We start from the raw sequence: 18,876 nt of genomic DNA, 5'->3' as shown, positions 1-18,876 counted from the left end.
CCACTGGTCAGCACTGTGATGCAGCAGGGGCTCACACATGTCATTCTGCACGGCCACTGGGTAGAAAGCCCGAGGTTCCGTGTGATTAAAATCACCTCTAAAATTCCCCCTCAGTAATTAAAATTTGCATGCCAAAAGTACAGCATTAGCTAGAGTAGTGAAGACGCGCATGTTAATGCTGTGAGGCCGGCAGAGTTGCACAGCGGGTTGAACTGCAGCCTGCTCTGCCAGAGTCACATATGGATGCTAGTTCAAGTCCTGGCTGCTCCACATTCTATCTAACTTTCTGTGATGGAGCCTGCGAAAGCAACAGCATCCAATGACCTCAGTCCTTGGGCACCTGCCACCTGTGTGAGAGACCCAGATTGAGTCCCCGGGTGGTAGCACCAGGAGGGGAGTGAATCAGCAAACAGACCTCTCTTGGTCTCTGTTTCGCTGTCATTCTGCTCTTCAAATACGTCTTTAAAACATAGGAATGCGGCCAGTGCTGTGACACCAGGCTAATAATACTCCTCCTGCTGGAGCCAGCATTTTGTACGAGCGCCGGTTCGAGTCCTGGCTGTTCCACTTCTGATCCAGCTCCTTGCTTATGGCTTGGAAAAGCAGCAGAGGCTGGTTCAAGTCCGTGGGTCCCTGCACCTGTGTGTGGGAGACCCAGAAGAAGCTCCTGAGCTCTTGGCTTCAGCTCTGGCCATGGTGGCCGTTTGGGGGAGTGAATCAGTGGGTGGGAGACTTTTTTTTCTGTCTCTCCTTCTCTCTCTGTAAACTCGGCCTTTCAAATAAAAATAAGCAAATCCTACAAAAGTAGGGTAAGATGCCATGCATATTGTGAATGTACCTCCGTAGAGATGCATACTGACAAAACTAGAAGCCAACAGTTCCAGATGGACACGAGCTGTTTTAGGAAGCTGGAGATAAGGAGTTCTTCCTTCATTTCTCGCTCTCTCTCTCTCTAAGAGTTGTTTTATTTTTATTAGAAAGTCAGATACACAGCGAGGAGAGACAGAGAGGAAAATCTTCCGTCCGTTGTTTCACTCCCCAAGCAGCCCCAACAGCCAGAGCTGAGCCGAACAGAAACCAGGAGCTCAGAGTCCCCTTCGGGTCTCCCAGGCAGGTGCAGGGTCCCAAGGCCCTGGGCCGCTCTGGATTCTTTTCCAGGCCGCAGGCATGGAGCTGGATGGGAAGCGGGGCAGCCAGAGTTAGAACCAACGCCCATATGGGATCCCGGTGCGTGCAAGGCGAGAACTTCAGCCACTAGGCTACAGTGCCAGGTCCCGAAAGTTCTTCCTTTCTGCTAAATGCCGTTTCACAGGGCCGATAAGCTTTTTGACTAGCCAGTCTTCCAAAGGATTATGCCGCCACCGTGTGGGCAAGTCTGCACATAACAGGTGCAACCTAACGGAAAGAGCATTTGGGGAAAAGCAGCCCACGTTTGCCCTCTAAAGCCTCGACCTTACTCTGCTGTAGAAATTGAGATTTTCTGGAGTCAAAATCCATGTTCAATCTACGCCACCCTCTTGTGTTTAACCTAGAAATGATCCGCCGAAGCTCAGGTTCAGCAAATGACTTCTGCTGATGATCTTAGAAATATTTCCTGCTTGTTAACACGGGCAGCACAGTGATTATTCCGGTGCTAACAAGATTACGAGAAAGTAACGATGGGAACTGCATTCTGTTTTCTGCTGTCTTGCTAGAGCTGAGGTTAGGTCCAAGCACACGCTGTCTCCAAACTTCCTTGCCTGTTTCTGCTCCCTGGATACAGAGTGTCCACCTGGCTCACACAGTGGGGGAGCGTGCAGACAGGTTTCAGCAGTGAGCAGTGACGCTGGGGGGTGGGTGCGGATATCCCTAATCAGAACAGGTTTGATATCTCTAGCAGAACCTTGAGGGATTGCTCAAGGTCTACGGTAGAAATGATTTTAATGTCATTTTGAAAAATACCAAAAAAAAAAAAAAAAAAGAGAGAGAGAGAGAGAAAGAAAGCCATTCGTGCTTTCCTCAAAGCAGAGGGTGGGCCCCTTAGCCTCATTCCTCATCCCCTTGCGGTCTGGCCTTTCTGCTAGACCGGAGGCTCACCACCTCCCCACCCTGCAGCCAGCTCCTCCCTCTGCATCCCGCTTGGTCCCTGCCCCACCGGCTCTCTCCCCACACGGGGGCGCTGCTGACTAGGCACCAGCCAGGGTGAGAGCTCTTTAAAAACTGTTTTGAAAGGCAGACACACAAAGAGAATGCCCAGCTACTAAGTCCCTTCTTCCTCCCTCACGCCTGAAATGGGAGCCAGGGACTCAGTCCAGGTCTCTCAAGAGACGGCAGGAACCCGAGTTCTGGAACCTTCTATGCTGTCTATCAGCAGGAGAATGCAATCAGGCATGGACCCAGGCACCAGATGCAGGATGCAGGCGTGCTAATGGGGCGTCTCACCCACCAGGCCGATGGCTTACCTCCCCAAGGGGCACAGCGGGGGGTTGGGCTGAAGCCAGGAGCCAGCCGCTTCTTCCAGAAGCACTCAGGTGCTCTCTACTGCGTTCCTGCGCGCATAAGCAGGGAGTTGGATCTGAAGTGAAGTAGCTGGGATTCGAACTGGGGATCCCATTGTAGGGGATGCCGGTATCTCGGGTAGTGGCTTAACTTATGGCCCTGTAAAGGTGACTTTCCAAGTCCTCATTTTTCTACCTCGTGAATATCTGGTGAATGGCTGAGTGACCGGTACCCTGGCTCCTGCTGTAAGCACATTGCCACATGAGGAGGGGACTGGGTGCTCATCCTGCCGATGTTTTCCATGCCGAGTGCCAGTTAACTCGGACCAGCTTCTCAGTTTTGAGGGGAACATGCTGCAATGGCATTTCTGGCTGACCCAAAGAGGCCATGCTTTCTGGCCTCTGCTGCTCGCTGCTTGTCACCGGGACACCAGATCCTGGGCCATGGGGTTCAGGTAAAGTTGGAGTGTGCACCTGGGAATCCAGGCTGCTGGGAAGACATGAGCTCTCCTGGGACCCTCCCCCATTGCTGTGGCAAGACATGTGTAAGATGGGTGTGTGTGTATAGTTGGGAGTGTGCACATGGTAGGAGTGTGGACAGTGTGTGTGCACAGGGTGGTCGTGTGCATGGGGTGGGGGTGAACACGGGGTAGGGGTGTGTACGCAGGGTGGGAATGTACACAGGGTGGGAGTGTAGATGGGGTAGAGGTGTGCACAGGGTGTGTGTGTGTGTGTGCACAGGGTGTGTGTGTGTACAGGGTGGGAGTGTGTACAGGGTGTGGGTGTGTGCACAGGGTGGGAGTGTGTACAGGGTGTGGGTGTGTGCACAGGGTGGAGGTGTGCGTAGGGTCAGGGTGTGCACAGGGTGGGGGTGTGTGTACAGGGTGGGAGTGTGTACAGGGTGGGAGTGTGCACAGGGTGGGTGTGTGTACAAGTTGGAGGTGTGCGTAGGGTCGGGGTGTGCACAGGGTGGAGGTGTGTGTGCACAGGGTGGGAGTGTGTGCACAGGGTGTGGGTGTGTGTGCACAGGGTGGGGGTGTGTGTACAGGGTGGGTGTGTGTGTACAGGGTGTGGGTGTGTGTGCACAGGGTGGGTGTGTGCACAGGGTGGGGGTGTGTACAGGGTGGGGGTGTGCACAGGGTGTGTGTACAGGTTGGGGGTGTGCGTGGGGTCGGGGTGTGCACAGGGTGGGGGTGTGTGTACAGGGTGGGTGTGTGCATGGGATGATGGCTGGCTGGGGTGTGTGCATGGAGCTATCACAGGGCAGTGTCCATCTTGGATCGTCAAGAAAGGCAAGCATTTGGGATAGAACACCCCAAAACACGGTGCCATCGAGTCTATCTCTGGCGGAAGAGTGTAACACGAATACACCTCTAAGAAACTCTTCTTCGGGACCGCGCTGACCCACAGCCAAGTACCCATCCAGATGACAGCAGGGAGGCCTCTGCTGCCCAGGGGGTGGTCCCTCCTGAGTGTGTCCCCCAGCCCGGTCGCGGAGGCTGAGGCCCCTCTGGGCGCCCCCTCCATGCAGGCACCCTGCGTGCCGTGGCCCATGGGGTGCACAGGAGTCCGAGGACTCAGGCACCTGCCCCCACTTTAGCGCCAATCACAACAGGTGCAGACTTCACCTGGGGCTGACTCCTTATTCCTGTGCCATTTCGCCCACGTTTTACTTACGTTTCTGCCTTATTCCTCAGTGTCTCATTTAACAATTGTCCAGGACCCTCTCCTGATGAATGTTCTCGAAATCTCAGCCAAGGACGAGAGCTTTCCCTCTCAATATCACGATTTAACATAAAGCGGGTGAAAGTCAGCTGGGTAACTTTATTGAGGCTCCATTTGCTCGTGTGTAAGATTCCGGGGATGAGCTGCCAAGCCCCGGCCTTCCTCCCCTCTCCCCCGGACTGGCCCGGCCCTGCCTCTTGCAGGCATTTGAGGAGGGAAACAGCAAATGAAGAGCTCTCTGTTTCTCTTTTAGATAATAAATAAAAGTAGGTAAGTTAAACAACAAATTTCAATATAGAAAATAATACAAATTCTCTAAGTTGTTTGCCCTAAATATATTTCAAAAAGTTCATGCAAAACAGATTTAAGTGGTTTTTATTTTGGGTAAAAAATTCTTTGAAATCCATCCATTTAGAGTCTGAAGAAATTCATGAGGGGCAAGTCATTTAGCCTAGCAGCTTTTTTTTTTTTTTTAATGATTTACTTATGTTTATGTGAAAGGCAGATGGCAGAGGTAAGGGACAGATCTTCCATCTGTTGGTTCACTCCCCAAAAGGCCACAATGGCCGGAACTGGGCCAGCCTGAAGCCAGGAGCCAGGAGCTTTGTCCAGGTCTCCCGTATAGATGCAGAGGCTCAAGGATTCAGTTCATCTTCCACTGCCTTCCCAGGCACATTAGCAGGGAACTGCTGGATTGGAAGCGGAGCAGCCAGGACTTGAACCAGCGCCCACATGGGATGTCAGCACCACAGGAGGCGGCCCCTAGCTTAGCAACCAGGTCACTGCTTAAGGCATCTGTGGACTTAAAGCAGTGGAGGACGGCCCAAAGCCTTGGGACCCTGCACCCATGTGGGAGACCAGGAAGAAGCTCATGGCTCCTGACTTTGGATCAGCTCGGTTCTGGCCATTGAGGCCACTTGGGCAGTGACTCAGTGGATGGAAAATATTTGTCTGACTCTCCTCCTCTCTGTAAATCTGACTTTCCAATAAAAATAATCAATTTTAAAACAAAAGACTTCCTGTGGTCCACATCAGAGTGCCTGTTTGAATTCCTGGATCTGGCCTCCGGCTCGAACTTATTGCCCGTCTGGGCTGTGGGAGGCAGTAGGTGGCTGGACAAGCAGCTGGGTTCCCTCCACTCAAGTGCGAGACTGAGATGCCAGCTCTGGGTTACAGCCGCCACCCAGCCCTGGCTGATGCTGGCATCTGGGCAGGGAAGCAGCCATGAGGCACTATCTAATCATCTTCCTAAGAAATTCATGACAAATCAGTATCATGAACTGTGCACGGACTTCAAAATCATGGCAATAAATATCGCTGTGAACTTCTGGAAATCCCCTTGTGTATTTTTTCCATGTGTCCTATTACCTTGTACACTTTTTCTTCTACATTTTAAGAAAACATATTTGTTAGAAGTACACTGTGTAAATTAACATAGCCACAGATATAGAAATGGACACATAAGAAACTTATGCAAAATGATTGCCCCACTCGTGCAGGAAGCATTCTAGAAAGTCCATCCTTATGATTCCTTCTAGGTTTTCTACCCCTCTCCCAGCCAGTCTGCAGAGAGCTAGCTGGCCAAGTAAGCTCAAAAGCTTTCAGTGCCCGTTTAGCTTCTTCCCGGGGAGTTTTGGAGCCAGCTTACTTACTCTTCTTGTGCAGACTCCCAGAAGCATCTGACTATTTGGCAAATCATTAGGCAGGATTCCCCGTCTCCCTGATAAGCTAAGCCGGGGCAGGAGTCAGATCGTATCCACCGAATGGAAAGACACACTTCACACACTTACCTGACCCCTAGGGCTGCGGGCTGCTGCTACACACCAGGAATCCAGGGCAAGCTAAAGCAGCGTGGCCTTCCTGCTGCAGCAGCAGTCCCCAGGGGCTCCGTTGCAAAAACAGCAGGAAGGGGAGGGAGCGGAGGAAGGCACAGATGTCTGGGAAGAGCTTCGGAACGTGAGTCACCTGTGGGTCAGAGGGCATCTTCTCTCAGCACTGCTCAGTTCAGAAAACTTTGGATTTTGGTCCCTGTTGACCAAGGACTCACAGGGCAGGAATCTGCTGCCTGAGCAGCAGCAGAGTGTCCTGGCAGTGGCCTGGTCTCCCTGGGATGTTGGACCCGTGGTACCTAACAGGGCATTCAGACGTGTGTGCCCTGCGTAGGCAGGTGAGTTTGGAGAGACCACCTATTCCCCGCCATGAAGACCTTGGTGCCACCACTCCTCCAGCGTTCATTGATCCTCCCCAGCCTTTTTTTTTTTTAAGATTTATTTTTATTGGAAAGGCAGATTTAGAGAAACAGAGAAAAATCTTCCATCCACTGATTCACTCCCCAAACAGCCACAACAGCCAAAGCTAAGCTGATCTGAAGCCAGGCGCCAGGAGCTTCTTGCAGGTCTGTAACACAGTGGCAGGTTCCCAAGGCTTTGGGCTATTCTCTCTTGCATTCCTGGTACATGCCAGCTGAGGATTTAGCTAACTGAGCCCTTGCAATGGGCACCCCCACCCCCGGGGTTGTCTCAGCTGCATAAATACACAAACAGGGTCTGCAGGCTGACTCCCTGGCCCCTCAGGCACACCCACAAGGTCCCTTCCTGCCAGTTGTGGCTAGGGGAGCCTTCCTCCCTGGCCCTGGTGCCCCCCATCTCCCAGCCCACCCTGGCCTGCCGGCTGTCCTTATCCGCTTCCTGCAGACTGGGGCCCCTCCTCGCCCCGTCTGCGGTTTGCACTGCCAACTGTTGGCCCCCAATTGGGCAAAGCTGGTCCCAGCCGGTCTTGAACTCTTCAGAGGCAGAAGGAAGCTCCCCTGTCTGGCCTCAGGGCCTCTGCCTCACTATCCTGGGCTCCTGCGCCTGTCTCTGCCCCCTCTCGTCCCAGCCACACCGAGGCTCAGGGCCCGTCTGGCATCACTGCACAACAGTGGCACCTCTCTAGTGTTGATCAGTTGGCGGTGAATTTCACTCTCTGTGCTATTGCCTACCAGCTCCTCGGGGAGACAGACAGTCACACCTCAGCGTTGGTTTCTGAGCACAGGGGAGGAGGCTGGCATGCAGCAGCTCACCTTCCCCACAATCCTTCTGCAAAAAAATGCCTCCGTCATCTTCCTCTTCCCACTGTGTCATCTGTAGGGTTTCATCTTGGGCCACTCTTCATTTCCAGAGGGGGTGGGCCACGCTGGCACTCCAGAGCCCTTCTCTGCTCAGTTGCAGCAAACAATGGGCTGTTTACTTGGCTTCTCCCAGCTGTTAATGAACGGAGGAAATTCTTTTCTACCCCACCCCCACAGTAAGTGTGCCTCAGGGCCACTGGCTCAGGTCCTGCTGGAGGGTCCCTCCCACAGTCCGGGGTCAAAGGGGGCACAAAGGCCAGTTCTATCTGTCCTCCAGGGTTGGCAGCAAAGCCGGGGCAATTACAGGATCTCCTTTCAGTGGTCCCCACCCAGTGCCCTCTAACTGCTGAAAGTGGCTATCGGAAAGGAAAGCAGGGGTAGGCAAAAATCTGCAGCCCCCAGCCTTCCCCGCGCCGTCCCCCCCCGCCCCCCGCAGGGCAACACCCCCACCTGGCTTGTGCTAATTTGTTTAATTCTTCAAATACAGTTACGAGCAGCAGTTTGGCAAATTACTTTTAATATACAGAACAACAAATAGAGATTCCCAACATTTACAAGAAATCATTCCAATAACTTTTTTTTTTTTACAAAAAACTTCATTCAACAAAAATACATATCAAATTACATCAATCTTGTACATTGCAGTTCAGCTGTCAACAGCTAACTCATCACTGTGGAAGTTTCCACCTGACCTATACAATCAACATCATCTTGATGACAAGAAGTTAAAATGTTATTCAAAGTCTTGGGAAGTAGGCCAGCCAGTCATACACAATGGATACTAATATTTACAAAAGCAAAGGAGACCAATTACTAAATCACTCAATGCATTAGGAGCATTTTCTATTTACAAATGGCAATGCCTATGAGCTAACCACAGGCAATCAGGAAAAGTATTTGTCGCCAAGGACATTTCCCATCACACACTCAAGCTGCTGTTTCTTTGTTGCTTTTGGTCAAGACCAGTTAGCTTTCACTTATTATTTTTAGGGGGGTAGAACGGGGAAGGGGGAAGAACGGGGGGGGGGAGGGGGTAGTTTTTGAGCTTCACTTTCACTGAATCCTGAAAATAACCATTAGCCAGGTGAAATTTTAACAAAGAAAGCCAGTTTGAGATTGTGACGGAGGTGGGGAGCGCGGTTTTTTGTTTTTGGTTTAACCCCACAATGGGGTGGGGTCTAGCCCCCCAAGCCTGAATGTTATTGAAAGGGCATTTGTTCCCACTGCGCGGCGGGAGGGCGTCTTCTCTCTTCCTTCTCTTCCTGGATGAATTCCCGAGGCAGAAAGCTGTGCCTCCGCCCTGGTGATCAGGCGGTCCTCTCCGCACTGAGGAACCTGGAGGAGCAGAACCTCGCAGCAGGGCCACTGGCCCAGGTCCTGCTGGAGGGTCTTTGCCGGCCTTTCCCAGGAGACTTCCGTGGGGAACAGAGTTTGGAATCAAACGCACCCCGCCCTGTGTCTAGATGAATGGAAGCTCGCCTGCATCTGGATCAGGCACACGAAGGCACGGCATTCAGAAGCAGCACTGGACGGTGGCAAAACGTTTTGGACCACAAAATGAGATGCTCAGGTGAAAGCTACGCGGAGGGCACGGCATGAAAGCACGGGCCAATGGCTTGTCATCTCTGTCTCATCCGCAGGTCAGACTAAGCACGAATGTCCCCTTGGCTGAGCGCTCAGCGTCTCCCGCTGGCACCGACCCCTTGTAGGTGTGATCAACAGAGAGAAGGCTGCTTGAGATCCAAGGCCATTTCACCTATCAATAACAGCGAGCAGATTCTGAAAGGGGAAGGATCAGCGAAATTCATTGGCACGTTCTGCCAGTTTTTTAGCCCGTTCTTAAGGAACACAGGATTAAAATGAGAGCAGGAGACAGAAAAGAGAGCTAGCATCCACAGTTCATGCAAGAGGCTGTTTTTTTTTTTGCCCCACCAAGAGGATCATGTGATTTAAATAAAGAAGGATGTTTGGCAAACAACAACAGCAAAAATGAAGACAGTTGGGGCCTCTATTCTTTGTAGAACTCAAATATTTGCTAACAAAACCTAAGCAAGACATAATTTTTAGGAAGTCAAAAAATGGTTTATCCATTAAAAAAAAATGTGGTAACAGTTTCAAAATCACCTGAAAAGCCAAATGGGGATCTGCCTGGGACACTGATCAGGCGACTCTCAGACCGTGTGACGCTCCTGGGACGAGCTCGGACTTGCACGGCACCTGACTTTCTACAAAAACACACCGAGTCCTCAGCAGTCTCTGTCAGGAAGTCCGTGGAGGTAGGTGGGAGCTGGAAGCCAGGGCTGGACTGGTTCCAGAACTTCAAGCAGGAAATGGAAGCTCTCCGAGAGATTCCGCACCGGAGCTGAGCCCTCACTGGAAATGTAACACATGTGAAGGCTTCTCTTGGTTTCCTTAAAGCAATTCTTATGGCATGTATACATAAAACACTGTTGAGAACTTCTGCAGAAACAAAAACTCCGTGTATCACACAGACCCCTCTAGGTACGGAGAGGTGTCCTAAAGAACCAGTTTAAGTGTATTTTGCTGGGTCAGTTCTGTGAAACTCCAGCAGGGAAAGACAGCCACCCCCGGGGGGGCCTCCCATGGCTGAAGCCGCAGCATCTCAGAACGACCTCCCGCAGGTGGCAACTTCTCTACCTTGGGATCTGGTGTGTGGGGCCACAGATGCAACCCTGGGCAGCGGCTGCTCAGAGGGCATGGGGACCTCCTGGTACCGCTGCCTGGCAGGCAGGCAGGCATTCCCGGGATGCCACAGCAGGGCCGTGGACAGTTAACACGGAGCTCCAGGGTCAGGGTTGTTTTCACGGTGCTGAACCAGCACCTCTTTAACAGCTTTGGTTATAGGGAAAGGTGGGGGAGAACAGCAAGCCCACCCAGCTGGAGACTCAGATAACACCTCTGTTTGAAGATGTGTTTATTTGCATATATAGGTCTATTAGAAAAAAGAACTGTGCAAGAATAGCATATAAAAACTGGGGCTGGTCCAAGCCACAAAATGCAAGAGGCTCCATTCTCTACCCAGTGTGCCAAGGGGTGAGCAAGCTTCCCTGGCTGGCAGCGCCTGCCTGCTCCAGGCATTCTCAGCGAGTATAGCCATCACATTTTGCAGTTTGGTCCCGGAAAAGGAGGCATTACCTGCGGGCCCCAGCCCTGTGTCGCCTTCATTTGGAAAGAACGCTCTCTCTGAGCCGAGGTATTTCGTCAAGGTCTCCTTCTCAACGACGGGCCTTCAGGTGTCTGCTGACGTCATGACGGCCAGGGCTCACGTGACAAAGCCAGCTGCCAGTCCCTGCGGAGCAGGACCCCATGCCCTTCATGTTTTCTCATGTGAAGCCCGTGTCTTTGCAATGTGATGGGCGAGGCCGTCAGATGAGCACGGGAAGAAGCAGAGGATGCTTTTTGAAACACAGTACTTCCTGCTGGCTGCATCATCCGCGGGATGTTTAACGGGCTCTCCGGTTGCCAGCAGTTGCGGGAACGGCAGCTTCTCAGACACTGGTACGGGATGTCACTTCTGCTTGTGCGGTTACACAAGACGCTGAGGCAGGTGAGGGTTGGCCTGAGGACGGGCCCGGAGCCGGGTTCCATCCATGAACTGCAAGCCACAGGCGGCCAGGTACTCGTGGCCACATCTGCTTGTCCCCAGCCTTGTAGGACAAAGCTTGTGCCTGTCATTTGGTAACTATGAAGGCCCAGACAATACTGGGAAGACCACAGCCACAGTCACCGCAGCTGTAGGGCCCCTAATACTATGCCAGTGAGTAAGAGCGCACCCGCTAGGTACGACCAGACATGTGCTAGGGCAAGTGAGTGTCCTACCAACTCCTTGTCGACGACTCTCTCCAAAACCTAATAAGGAAGTGACCTGCCATCAAGCCATCGCTTGGGATGAAATGTGCTCGGACCGCAGCAAGAGTGGGCCCGTCATGGTGCGGTTCGTGGGGGCCACAGCGTGGGCAGCCACTGTGGCCCGCCACGTGGGCCCTGGGGCTCTCCTGTGGATGAGCTGTGTCAGGACCTTCTGCTTCCTGCCAGAAAAGGCAGCTGGGTCTCCAGAGCCTGAACGGAACCCAAGTCCCTCGCTCCTTCATTGATCCCCAAAAGGTTTCAGCACCAGTTGCAGACATTTCCTCGCATTGCTGAGAAGACCTGAGCACGGTGCTCCTCGCGGCACCTCAGCTTCACTTCTTGAAGGGTGTAAGCTTGTTGAAGGTGTGCCAGAAGAGGGAAGGCTTTCTTTTGGGCTCTGCCAGGGCAAACACCTGCTGCTGAGGGATGCTGGTGGGCACTGTGATGTGGCGCTGGTGGAGGGGGTGCAGGCCCTGGTGTGGTGGTGCCACGGGGCATCCGCTGTAGCCTGGTTCAAGGGGAGAGACAGAACACAGACTGAAGGTCACTCCTCAACCACAAAGGCCAAAAGAAAGGCGGTCAAGACTCAAGTTCATGGCTAACTCTTAATCTGCATCAACCAAAAGAACATCTAACAATGAGAGACCCTACGAGCTGAGTTAATCCAAAGCCGGGGCCAGGAGCCTCCTCAGCGTTTCCCACGGACATAAAAGTGGATTAGTTCATCGGATTCTCCCAACACTGTTCAGGCAAGGTACAGCTATGCCAAGCTGGTACTGTGAGGGGGCACTGTGACCCAAGGAGGTCTTGTGAGGACCAGCATTGCATTGCTAGTGGGGGGTCAGAGGCAATGAAACGCTCCCCCTGAGAGCCTGGAGCTCATACTGCCCTGGCCAAACCCTGTCCTGCCACTCATCAGTTGGTATTGGGGAAGCCAACTGATTTCTTGGTGCCTCAGTTTCCTGACCTCTAAAATGGGGGTGAACAGAGGCCTACTCGGTGGGTGGCTACGAAACATTAAACAAATATACAGGTTTATGAAAATGCCCCCTACCTGCTTTAAACAAAACTGCTTCATCAGAGCAGCCTTTTAAGCTGCGTACAGAGCTAATTACAAAGGCTGACTGAAATTAGGGCTCACAAGTGACTGCATAAGGCACAGGATGTGATGGAAGGGGGGTGCTTGGCAGAGAACAGGACCCAGGCTGGAAGTTAGGCCTGACCTGACTACAGAACGCATTCCTTAGCTCAGAGGATGACACGGAGGATCAACCAAGACAACCCACAGGAATGTCTGAGTTCCTCTCTCAGGAGCCTAGCTGCCGAGCGAGTGACTCAGAAGACACGAATTGAGACCGATACATCTAACAATAGGTATTATATGGTCATCTGCTATTCAAATCAGAAATACAGGGGCAGGTGTGATGGCTCAGTAGGCTAATCCTGTCTGCATTACTGGCATCTCAAATGGGCACCGATTCTACTCCTGGCTACTCCACTTCCGATCCAGCTCCTTTCCTGTGGATTGGGAAATCAGAGAAGGGTGGCACAGGTCCTTGGGCCCTGCACACATGTGGGAGATCTGGAGAGGGCTCCTGGCTCTGCATTGGCTCAACTCCAGCCGTTGTAGCCATTTGGGGAGTGAACCAGCAGATGGAGGATCTGTCTCTCATTTTTGAAAATTTGCCTTTTTAAGCTAAAATTTGAAAAAAAAAAAAAAGAAAATAATACAATGGGCCTATCTGCCTTAAAGATACGACTTAGTGGAGATGTGCATTTGTAGAGAAAGCTGGGGAAAGCTAAGAACTCTGAAGGGCAGGTAGGACTCCTTCGTAGCCCATTTGCAGACAGCCGAGCACAGCCCTGGGCCGTAACGCATCTCTCGCATTTTCAGAAAGGAAGATGCAGGGTTGCTTTTTTGCAGCTGATCTTCATACATCTCTTAGGGAATGCAATGCCCTTGTTGTAATAGAAGCCCCTATTACTGAACTGCTCCTGGGTTACAGCTTGCATGGCATCTGCACTGTGGAGGCACCTCTGCGTGCACATGGCCCAGCTGCCGCCGGGGTGTGCGTGGAGGTGGGGCAGCTCCTAGTCCCTATGCTGTGTCTTCTCCGTGTGGATTTCCTGGCTGAACTCACATCTCTCCTGAGTTGCACTTGGATGTGGCCAGCCTAGGGCCAGCAAGCAGCAGGAGGCTGGAGACTTCTGGAGACTTCTGTAGTCCCAGAGCCAGCCCTTTGGTTTGCTTCAGATTGGCAAACCTTCATGGCCTGGTGGGTAGCACCACCATTCCCACACTGGGTGTGCCCTTCAGCGTCTCACCCTAAGCCTTCCTCTCCCTCACTCACAGCTCATCAGAATCGATGTAGGCACTTCTCCATTTTCATCACAATGCTGACACACATGGAGACAAAGTCCTCTCCCAAACTTACTTTTGGACTTTCCATGTCCTGTCTTTTGAGCATTCAACATAGCGAGCTTCTTCTGATTTTCTGAGATTTCCATGCCTGCAATCAGAAACAAATGGCAGTAAATACTCGTGGCAAGCCGACGTACACCATGACGGAGCAGTCCCTCTGACCCACAGCCAAGATGGGCAATCCTCAAGTGTCACGAGGCTGGGACACTGCCCTGGGGAGTCGCAGGGGTCCTCAGTAGAGGACTGCCCCAGGAGAGATGGGCACCTGGCTACCTGCTGAGCCAATCCTCACGCAGGGGCACCTAACAGACCCTCATGGCAGAGAGAACCAAGCAGAGGGACCTGCTCTATCCCCCTGTGTGCTGAGATGTAAGAATCAGATTGAACCCTGAGCAAAAGCACTGCCTCCTCCTGGTCTGCACTGGATTCCATCTGTGGACGCTGGATGCCCTGAACTCCCCGCGTGGGTGCCATCAGCACCAACAGGGTGGACTGGGTGAAAACAGCTGCACTGGAAAAAACGGGTCTCTTGGCTCAGGGCACTCTCCAAATCTACCCACCCACAACATATCAGACACAGAGGTGGGTATAACATCCCAGACACCAGCATGGGTCCTGTGTCAACCCACACTCATCCAATTCATAACCATGCCTTTCTTCTGAGCACTAGATAGAAGGAAGCAATGCTTAACCCTTCAGCAGAAAACCAGGCTCCTCCTTCCTCCCCAGTTGAAGGGCAGCACTGACAGGTAATTGGGGCCAGTGCTCTCTCAGGGGAAACTCAAACACTCCAACTTACAATGATTCAGATCCTGTACCAGACATTACATGATGGGCAATCACGTAATGATTAGAACACTATGGCTGCCATCCTTCCTTTTAGCAACTATCACCTGCAAATATCCCAAGAACACTGTGCTTACTGCAGGGAACAGCTGAACTCAAACGGTGTTAAAGTCAGAACTGATGCATGACAGCTGCTAGGGTTCTCACGTCCAAAGGCCACCCAGACCTGCAGCTGTGGGATGACCTGAGGGGTGCATGTCACCCCACGGTCCACAGAGTGATGACTGCCCACTCAGGGAGCCTCGGGGAGGGGGTGGATTCCTGCTCCCAACAGCAGATCAAGCTGACTTGCAGCTCCCTTCCACCCTGACACAGAATCCTACATGCCCTAGGGCTGTTAGGGAGTGAGGAAGCCATTCCCTGGTTTCACTCCTACAGCAGGTGGAATGAGTTGGATATGCTGGGTCCTCCAGCCAGGAAACACGACCTCCCCAACGTGTGCTCCAAGTCCCCGAATACACCACGCCTGGAGCTCAGACACTGCGGATGTGGCAGCATCTGCACCAGTCATGGCGGCCTCAGTGTCACAGTGACACACTCCACCTGAGGACAGTGGAGGCTGGGAAGACAAAGCAAAGCCAAGTCCACCCGCAGGCTTCCTGTCCTAGGTGTTACAGGAGGGAGTCGGGGATACCCATAGCAGCACTGCTAGATGCAGAGAACGTGGCAGCAAAGAGAACAAAATAAAAAAAGGAGTATTTTTTTTGTAGGCTTTGGTGTTTTGGCACGACGGACTAAGCCGCAGATTGCAACATCTTATATGAGTGCTGGTTTGAATATCTGCCACTCAGCTAATGTGCCCGGGGAGGCAATGGAACACAGCTCAGGTGTTGAGCCCATCACGCACGTGGGAAACCCAGATGAGACTTCTGGCTCCTGGCTCTTGCATTGCTCAGTGCCAGCTGCTGAGGCCACTGGGGGAGTGAATCAGCATCTGGATGATCTGTCTCACTCCATTGCTCTCTGTAACCCTGTCTTTCAAATGAACAGATCTCTCAAAGAAAATGCTTTTTGCAAATGTAGGAGGCAGCCTTAAGAATCACCTGATACTCCTGACGGCCTGGGTGAGGGCTGGCCAGCATGGTCTGGTCTGTGGGGTCTCACCAAGCTACCTTTGAATGCTACCTGGCCATGTTTGAGGAGCAAGCCATTCCTTAAGCCTTCATTTTCTCATCTGTAAAATGCATATAATCCCATTAAGTGCACCTAGGGACTCGGTGAGACCAAGTGGAAACAGCAGCAGAGTGCCCAGCTAGCTCCTTCCCAGTGAATGCAGCTGTCTCTGGGTACAGCGGAGGACTGGCTCCAGGAGGCTCCGTGCACACTGAATCTCTGCAGGCTCAAGGCCTCTTGTAGTATATGCCTCAGACATGGGCCCACTCCCTGTACGTGCTAACTCAGCACACCTCCTATAGTGCAAATGCTATGCACTATGCTATTGTTGAGGTATGCTGTTACGGGGTCTGATGCTGGCTCTATCTGCATTCTGACTGCACTGGACCAACGGATTTAGCTCTAAGAAGGTCAGAGCCGGGGCACAGCGGCTTGTGGGTGGAGTGAGGGATGGGCTGGGTGCAGGTGCACATGAGCCCCAGGGCTTACCCATCTCCTGGTCCTCCTGCACCCTCCGCCTCTCATCGGAGCAGGCCTGCAGCCACCTTGCCTTGTCTTCCTGCTTTTTGGCACAGAACAGATGAACCTCCGACGTGGTCCTGCTGACGAGCTTGAAGGCGTTCCTCACACTGAGGTTCGAGTCCTTGTCCCGCCCATCCTCCACGTCCACCAGCTCCATCTCGTCCATGTCGATGCGGCCCTTGTAGTAGAGCATGTCCCGGCGCAGCAGGTCCTTCTTGCAGGACACCAGCTGGTGGTCGAACAGGAAAAATGTCCGTTGCTGGCTCTTGCCCTGCTTCGTGATTCTGGTCAGTTCCCCAGAATGAATCAATTCTGAGCTTCGATCTAAAATATCTAGGCCCTGGAAAGATAAAAAAACACACATTTAATATCTTCCAGTTGGAGGAAAGGGGAGGGGTGGGGCTGGCAGTCTGCTACAGCACATGAAGGCAATGACTGCAACAGCAGCATTTCACACGGTGCTAGTTCGCATCCCAGCTGGTCCACTTCCCACCCAGCTCCCTGCTGATGGCCTGGGAGAGCGTGGCAGATGGCTCCGCCACCCTGGTGGGAGACCTGGAAGAAGCTCTTGGCTCCCAGCTTTGGCCTGGTCCAGTCCTGGCTACTGTAGTCATCTAGAGAGCGAACCCTGACTGGAAGGTCTCTCTCTCTCTCTCTCTCTTCCCATAACTCGTTCAAATAAATAAACCTCCAACAAAAATCTTCCAATTCAGATTATTCTGGGTATCTGAGACACAGAAGGGGCCCCTGATAGAGAGTTTTTCTAGGATTATCCAATCACCATCGTAGGTGAGCAGGACTTCAAAATCCATTGAAAACTGTTGATTGGCCTCCTGGTACATGACATTAGTTTTTATTTTTCTCTACACATTGGGAAAATGTTATCGAACTTTAGGTTACCGGAGACATCTTCCTGATCTAAACCCTTCAGTGAAATGTATGCCTAACTGGATGTGATTGGTTCAAACTTGACATGGCAGAATCAGGAGGTTGTAACAGGGAATTTCAGAGCAGCAGCTGTACACCCTTCTGGCCTTCCAAGTTAGGTACCTAGCAGCTCCCCAGAATAACAAGGAGTTTAGGGTCATGGCAACAAAAGGCCAGGTGGCAAACTGCTGGTAAGAACTAAGTAACCTCCTGGAGGTAAATCAGCCCCTTGATGTCAGAGTCCAAGGTTGGAAAGAAAAGCACACTTTTGCAATATTTAGCTTGGATCCAGTCCAATGCTACTTTATGGTATTTGGTACAACACTGGCCTTTGTTTCATAAGATTTTACTCCCCTTTAATTCCAGCCATGCACAACAGGTTTTGGAGGCAAAAGAGCTAGGCTCTGAAATAGCTCCTCTGTTTACTTGCTTAGAGCAACGTGTGGCCTAGATTCTTCTCTTCCAAAACAAGGAGTTAGACTCAACCACCTTGGAGATCCCTTCTGAGCACCAGGAAGTCTCTAAGTCCCTCGCAATACAGGTATTTCTTTCCAAGAGTCACCATTATAACTTACGTTGATTAAAAACCCAACTTTTCACTGTAATTTCTGGATCTGTGGGGGGAGTGGGTCCTCCCCAAGGAATGAGATAAGAACCGCACTTCATCCGAACATGATCTGAATGGTGCCAGCTTCCTGTTGTTGCTAACAGTGGGGATTGAGAAGCTCAACTGCCTCGGTTTGAATCCAGCTCTGCCACTCAGTAGCTGAGTGGCCCTGGAATAAGCTATTGAATGCTTCCATGCTTCCGTGTTCTCCACCCGCCTTAGGGGCTTTCTGCACAGTGCCCACGAGGTGTCAGGACTATTGAGAAGAATATATGAACCCAGGTAAACCACTGTTAGACAGATTAGATAAACACTCATCGTGGTTTTCATAAATACTTAACAAAGTGTGTACCTGTGTATGCATTTGTTGGCCCATCATTGCAGGCCACATTAGAAGATGCATTTGTTCCATCTCATAGATGATGCTTGTCCCCCTTATTCCTGCCACTGCATTACCTTATTGGATGGGAAATAGATTCTAGTTCCTCCTCTGGAGTTGACTTTAATGAAAGAGATGGAGCCTGGGCAATATGTTAATCACAGGCCTCCCTCAGAACTTATTTCTCTGTCCAAATGGACGATAAAGTAGTTGACTGTTAAATCCATCCATATGCCTCAAAATGCACATATACCATTAAGATGATCACACACAGGCTACCATCACTAAGTGGAAGGTGCAGCGGGAGTGGGTGGCAGTGTTGGGAGGCGCCCACGCTTACCTCCCAGCCCACGATGGACACTTGCCAGCGGGCAATCTTGTCGATGCTCTCCAGCTTGCGTTTGCGCTCGTTGATCAAGCAGGCCACATTTTTCATGGCCTCGTAGGCGGCCTTTATGTTGCTGTAATCACTGCAAATAGGAGGTTAATTTTAGTCAAACACACACGCAACTCACAAATGAGAACTGACAAAATAATGCACTCAATCCCTGACGTGTATACGAACGGTCTAGACGAAATGGCATTTAAGCAACAGCCATTGTTTCCTTTCTCTTGTTCCCCCATGAATAGGCTACAGTCTGCATAGGTTAAGGGAGCTGACGGAATGGAATGCAATTCAGAATTAGAATGTTTTCATTCACTTCCCAGAAATCACAACAAATGAATGTAAATGCCATAAGAAATCAGCTCTAGTCACTGTGACAATGGAATACTTTTGTTAATTACAGTAAAGAATCGTTCTTATTATTGCTTTGATTTTCTGGTTTATCACATTCTGCTATATGAAATATTTTTGAAATCCCTAGCCATTACAAGGCA

The 18,876-nt window shown here is 51.5% G+C and overlaps 1 protein-coding gene across 2 annotated transcripts in view; it reads right to left on the bottom strand.

Moving 5' to 3' along the window:
* Positions 1–9,242: 9,242 nt before the first annotated feature.
* SPATA13 (spermatogenesis associated 13) overlaps positions 9,243–18,876 on the bottom strand; it is a 128,373-nt gene continuing 118,739 nt past the window's right edge. For both annotated transcript variants that reach the window (XM_040979876.1, XM_040979877.1), the window contains 4 exons: positions 18,338–18,467; positions 16,052–16,424; positions 13,617–13,691; positions 9,243–11,689 (listed from right to left, as the gene is read on the bottom strand). In XM_040979876.1, the coding sequence (XP_040835810.1) occupies positions 11,514–11,689; positions 13,617–13,691; positions 16,052–16,424; positions 18,338–18,467 (754 nt within the window). In that variant the 3' untranslated portion in view covers positions 9,243–11,513. The remainder of the gene's footprint in view (positions 11,690–13,616; positions 13,692–16,051; positions 16,425–18,337; positions 18,468–18,876) is intronic.

This window comes from Ochotona curzoniae, unplaced genomic scaffold (assembly GCF_017591425.1).
Source record: "Ochotona curzoniae isolate NIBS_2020 unplaced genomic scaffold, NIBS_Ocur_1.0 contig_3332, whole genome shotgun sequence".
NCBI classification, from domain to species: Eukaryota; Metazoa; Chordata; class Mammalia; order Lagomorpha; family Ochotonidae; genus Ochotona; species Ochotona curzoniae.
This window is presented reverse-complemented; position numbering and strand designations above follow the sequence as displayed.